At 34.0% G+C, this 6,177-nt stretch overlaps 1 protein-coding gene across 1 annotated transcript; it reads right to left on the bottom strand.

The window, feature by feature from the left end:
• Positions 1 to 5,053: 5,053 nt before the first annotated feature.
• LOC142174419 (uncharacterized) lies at positions 5,054 to 5,536 on the bottom strand. The gene has a single exon (XM_075240212.1). The coding sequence runs from the start codon at positions 5,534 to 5,536 to the stop codon at positions 5,054 to 5,056; it is 483 nt and encodes a 160-aa protein (XP_075096313.1).
• Between the last annotated feature and the right edge of the window lie 641 nt (positions 5,537 to 6,177).

Genomic DNA, 6,177 nt, shown 5'->3' with positions numbered 1-6,177 from the left:
TATATTATGGTTACTTTGTATTACATTTTCTAATTTTTGGGTAATCTTTTCACTTCCTTTAATCCAGGGTGTTGTTTTTCTTACTTTATTATTTACTCTTTTTGCTCCTAATTTTTGTTTACACGGGGTAGTAAACCACCAATGTGTTTTTGTTATAATATGTGGGTATAATTTATCTAAAAATGGCATTCCTAATAATATATCTTTATTTGTGAATTCGTAACTATATATTTCTTCTATGGTTAATATTTTATCCCATATTTGTATTTTTATATTTCTTGCTTTATATGTTATCATACTTCCTTCATTATTAAATCCTGTTACTACTATGAGGGTTTTTAGCTTTTCCCATTTACTTTCTGGTAAACAATTATGTCTACACATATTAGCTTCTGCTCCTGTATCCACCATAGGTGTATAATATCTATTATAATATCCTTCTACTATTATTTTGGAAAGTATGTATATCTTTGGCATTATATCAAAGTTTTTTTATTATTATTTTCTTATTTTCATAACTTATTGTTAATTGCCTATCTTCTAATTTATATGGTTTGACTTTTTCTAACCATTTTATCCCTAGTGTAATATTTTTATCTCCTTGATATATTTTAAAATTTATTAATATTGGTATTCCTCCAATAATTAATTCTTTTTCAGTTGTTTCTTCGTTTTTTCTTAACGCTTTTGGTAGTTCTGAATTTTGTTGTTCTATTGTTACTATCTCTTGTTCTGGTATTAGTTCTCTTATAACATAATTCTCTTCCTGCCCTGTAATTATTAGTATTAAATATTTTCTTTGGTCCATTATTCCTGTTATATAATAATGATGTGGGTTTATTTCTTCTATTTTTTGTTCTATTAATTTTTGTGGAGTGGTATAATTTATTCTTTTTGATGTACTTCTTGATGTACTTCTTGATGATGTTTCTGGCATTTCATTATTTATTCGTTTTGATGTGCTTAATCTTTCTTTTACTATTTCTAAGTCTTCATCCATGTCTATTTCTGTATAACTGTAATCATTGTTGTCTATAACTGATACTATTCTTTCGAATGGATTTTCTATTTTTATTTTATTTATTTTATTTTTAGCTGTTATCTTATGTTTTGTTGTTAAGACATATAGATTTTTACATCTTGCTGTGAATATTTTACTTCCTGGTGCTAATTCTATTCCAGACATTTTCCAGTATAATACTAATGATTTATCTATATTTTTATCATCTACTGCTACTGAATAGTTAGCACTTACTATAAATTTAAATTTTTGGTATATTAAGTTACCTCTTACAGCACTTATTATACTCTTTTCTATAGGTTGTACAATCCTATCATCTGCCAAGTATATTTCTATAGGAGTATCTATTCCTTCCCTAAAACATGCTTTTATTAGGATCTCCGTTCCTCCTAAGTGTACATATTTTATTGGATTTTTTGCTTTTATATCTTGTATTTCTTTATTTAGTAGTCTTTTATTTAAAATTGGTATTTGTGCTTTACCTTTGATGTATTTACAATCTATTATATGTTCTCTTTGGCTTACTACATAGTATTCTTCTTTTTGTCTTTTAAACCAATTCTTTATTGTTGGTACTTCTAATATTTTGTTTCATTAATCCTTTGACATATTGTGCATAAGGTTTCATCAACTAACCCCAATCTTGCAAGTATGTCTTTGGTAGCTAATCTGTCTAGAATTGCCAGCCTTAGGATGAAATTCTATTTAGGCATTCCCTTATTGTTGCATACTAGACCTCTTCATGGCACCTTTTGGAAGTCCCCTTACAGTTTTTTGTACAGCTTTCTGGTAGAAAAACTGTCTGTCTGCTTCACATCCTCCTCTGAATATCCTGCCTCTTGAAATTGTGTCTTTGCTTTGAATATCATCTGAATTACCCAAGAGGCATTCTTTAGCTCCGTGTCCCATATATAGTTCTCTTTTATGTAGTACGTATGAATCCACTACACCTACATTTTCTCCTTCTTTTTACATATGTTCCATAGCAACTTACATATAGCTGCTTTGTTCCACAACTCTATGTTTGTGAAGTTTAGTCCCCCTTGCTGCTTTAGGTACACATAACTTGTCCCAAGCTATCAATGCCTTTTTTGTTGACTTAGCATTCCCCGACAATAAAAACCTTCTTCATATTGTCTCAATGAACTTTATAATTTTCTTTGGCAAGATGAACACTTGTGCCCAGAAATTTTGTATTGTACCCATTTTTGATCAATGTTGCTCTCCCTGCATAGGATAGAAATTTGGTTGTCCAACTTTGCACTTTACTCAGCATTTTATCAATCAGTGGCTCACATTGGATTGTTGATAATCTTTTTGTACTCAAGGGGACACCAAGATACCTAAAGGGTAGATCACCTTTAGTGTATCCTAGTATTTCCAGGATCCTTTGCTATATCCTGCTGTCCACAACACCAAAATAAACATTGCTTTTTCTTGTATTTGCCCCTAGTCCAGAAGCTTTAGAAAATCTTTGAAACTGATTATGTATTTCCACCACAGATTTTTCCTCACCCTTGCAGAATAACAGTACATCATCAGCAAATTCCAGTTGTATGAGATTCATTTTAGCACACCTTGGATGAAACCTGAAGTTTTTACTGCTTCCTAGTGCTTCGGTAGTCTATATAAATACTCCATCACAATGACAAACAGCAATGGTGAGAGTGGATCTCCCTGCCTTAGTTCTCTTTTTGCTTCAAATGGCTTGATTGGCCTTCCATTGACAATGATTGAGTATGATGCAGTGCTAATGTAGGCCATCACCCATTTTACATACTTCTCTAGCAATCCCAGCAGCCTCATTACCTGTTCCACATACACACATTCCACTGAGTCATAAGCTTTCTGCATGTCAATCTTTAGCATACATCTGGGTGATGTATTCTTCCTCCCATAACCTTTGATCAATTTATTGCTCATTATAGTGTTATCAATGAGCACTCTGCCTGGTACAAAAGTTATTTGGCAGTTATCTATCAAATCTGGCAAAACTTCCTGCAATTTAGATGTTAAAATTTTGGATATGATCTTATATAGAACAGTGCAACATGATATAGGTCGGAACTCTTTAATATTACTGGGTTTTTTCACTTTTGGAATTAGTATTATAGTTGTACAGTTGATTTGCTTACACATTTTTGGGTTCTCAAAGAATTCCAATACAGCTTGAATCACCTCCTTCCCCATAATATGCCATGCTTTCTTGTAGAAAAAAGTATTGTATCCATCACAGCCTGGGGCTTTGTTATCATTAATATCCTAAAGTGCTTCCTTGACTTCTTCTTCAGTTACTGCTCTTATTAGACTCAATTGTTTCTGTTTGTTCAGGTTGTTCCCCTGCTTCATCATTTCTAAACTTACTGCTGACAATTGTACTGTTGCTGTTCCAAGTAGTTGCGTATTGAATTTTAGAATTTCAGCTTCCACACCCTTAGCTGTATTTAGTAATTGACCTGCATTATTAAACAAACTACCAATATGGTTAGTGGCTTGCCTACTCTTAGCACAAGCATGAAAATATATTGTATTTGCATCTCCCAGTTTGAGCCATTTGATCCTTTATTTTTGCTTCATTATGGTTTCCTCAATTCCAATCCATTTAGCTAGCTCCTTCTTTGCCTCTTTTTCTTGTGTTATACTTTCATTACCGTTGCCAGTTCCATCCATTTTCTCCCGAATCCCCTCCAGTTTTATTCTTGATGCTTGAATTATTTGACCAGTATTGCTAAATTCTTGTCTATTCATCTGATTCAGCTTGTTCTTTAGTATCTTGAGTTTCATCCATACTTTGTTCATTATTGTTCCTCCACCTCTTTTCCTCCAGCATTCATACACAACATCCTCAAAAAATTTATGTTGTGCCATACAATTAAAGAACTTAAAAGATCTCTCTCCACTCTGTTGCTCATAGTCCATTGTTATACTTAATGGGCAGTAATCAGAAAATCCATATTGCAATACCCTCCCTTCTATTACAGGCCATTTTTGGATCCATGCAGTATTGACAAGTATTCTATCAATTTTACTGTGGACATGATTATTAGTCCAAGTATACTTCCTTCCAACTATTTTTAGTTCAGTTAATCCATTTCTCCAGATGAACTCTTTGAAATCTTTCACTTCAAATTCTTATACTTATGTCCCTTGTACCCTATGTTCATTAGTCAAAATGGTATTGTAGTCTCCCATTAACACATAAGGATCGGTAATACCAACTATAGTTTTTCCCATATCTTCCCATAACAGTTTCCTATCCTATGTAGTATGCATAACATAAATAGCACCAAATTTAAATTTATTAACTTTGCACCTTTGTAACCCCCTATTATGTACTGCTGATGCACTTCATAGCACTCATAATCCACCCTTGTCTGATCCCAATCAATCTATATTCTACCACCTGGAGTATTTGTATAGTTTGCTATGCATCTTCAATTGTTGAACACCTTCTTTATCATAGCTTCAGCCTTTGCTTCTTTAACTCTATTCTCTATGACAACCATTGGTACCACCTTATTCACCCCAATAAATTTTTTAGTTCTTTTTTCTTATACACCTTATTTAGTCCTCTAACATTCCAAGCTATGATGTTCATCCTTATATAGTTCTTTGATTCATATTACCACTTCTGCCTCTATCTCTAGGCAGTTCATTCTCCTTATCATGTTTCCTATCATTTGAATTATTCTTTGTGCAGTGTCTATCAAGGCTTTGAAAGCATTACCAATGTTGATTTCCTTCTCACCTCTCCCATCTCCATTCTTCTTAGATGCAGACTTGCCTTTTTCCAATTGTCATTGTTCTTCATTTGAATTGTTACTCTGGACCACTTCACTATTCTCTTCCATTTGTTCCAGGAATCTACCTTTTGTATCAATTTTATCAGTATTTAGGTAGCTTCCTCACAACTTTCCATATATTTTTTTGATTCTGCATACCATATGTTTGTTGTCCCAACTCTTGATTCTACATTTTCTGGTTGTGACATGAGTGTCCAACTTGATAGCAAGTTTGACAGTATTGAGGTTTTCAGTCATATTGTACCATTTGCTCAATCATTTTACCATTAGGATCAATCAGTTTAATTGTCCCTGGTAGAGTCTTTGTTATATCCATTTTTATAAGAATCCGAGCATAGGAAATCCTATCAGCCATAATTGTGCAAGCATCAGCATACAGAAGCTTCCCTAGACCACTTTCAATTTTACTAAGAGCCATGTTACTCCAGTAGTTCAATGGGAGTTTTGAAAATTTTACCCATAGCGGAATAGTTTTCAAAATCTCTTCATTGAAATCAAACCCCTCAACCCATGTTTTTAGTATTACAGGTCTATTGTTTATAGTATAAGGCCCATCCGTCAATACCTCATCTCTTTCTTCAAAACTATGCATTAGAATTGTAAAACATCCATCACTATGGAATAATACATTAAGATTTCTGATTTCTCTCCATTGAGCAGCAAGAAATCGTTCAATAGCTCCTATAGTTGCAGTATTTCCAACTACGTACATTATTATTGCTCGATTCCATTTCTGCTTCTCCTCAACTATATCTTCCTCCAGAATTCGTACTACTACATCACCCTCTTGTATCACCGATGGTACATATGTTAGATCCACTCCTTTTGCAGCTAATTTGTTCTCATGCAATAATCCAGCCCATGACCTTCCAAAATTGGTTGGTCTCGTCTGATTCTACTTTTCTTCCTCAGCTCTTATAATCATTGTTTCATTGCTCTGCTCCCTTAAGACACTGGTTGTTACCGTTTCATTGGAGTTTGCTTTACTTGTGCTTGCTCCTCCAATGGATACCGGCGATATGTTCATCTTGAGTATCCCTTGATTAGCAGGACTCACTGAGATAGCTGATTTATCACGATTGCAGCACAGATCTGGCCAATTTAATTCACTATCACTGTCGACATCCAGTTCCTCTTCCTGCATTTTTCCTTTTGCATGTTGTTTTCCTTGGTCCTTTGAGCTATTTTCCTTGATTCCATGATCGATTACTGGCGTTTTGTTTTGATTTTTCCTTGGCCTCCTTCTTCCTACCATTTTCGGTCGTGGCACAGGTTATCTCATCTAACGTACGCCGAGAGAAAAGAGAAGCCCTCTTGTTCCTGCCACTTTTTGGCTCCTACTATTATTCCTTG

The sequence above is a fragment of the Nicotiana tabacum genome, chromosome 20 (genome assembly GCF_000715075.1).
Source record: "Nicotiana tabacum cultivar K326 chromosome 20, ASM71507v2, whole genome shotgun sequence".
In the NCBI taxonomy this organism is placed as follows: domain Eukaryota; kingdom Viridiplantae; phylum Streptophyta; class Magnoliopsida; order Solanales; family Solanaceae; genus Nicotiana; species Nicotiana tabacum.
The sequence above is the reverse complement of the archived record's forward strand: the minus strand, read 5'-3'. Positions and strand labels throughout refer to the sequence as shown.

Excerpts from the sequence above, each read along its gene's own strand:
- LOC142174419 (XM_075240212.1), bottom strand. The coding sequence starts at position 5,536 with ATGTACGTAGTTGGAAATACTGCAACTATAGGAGCTATTGAACGATTT.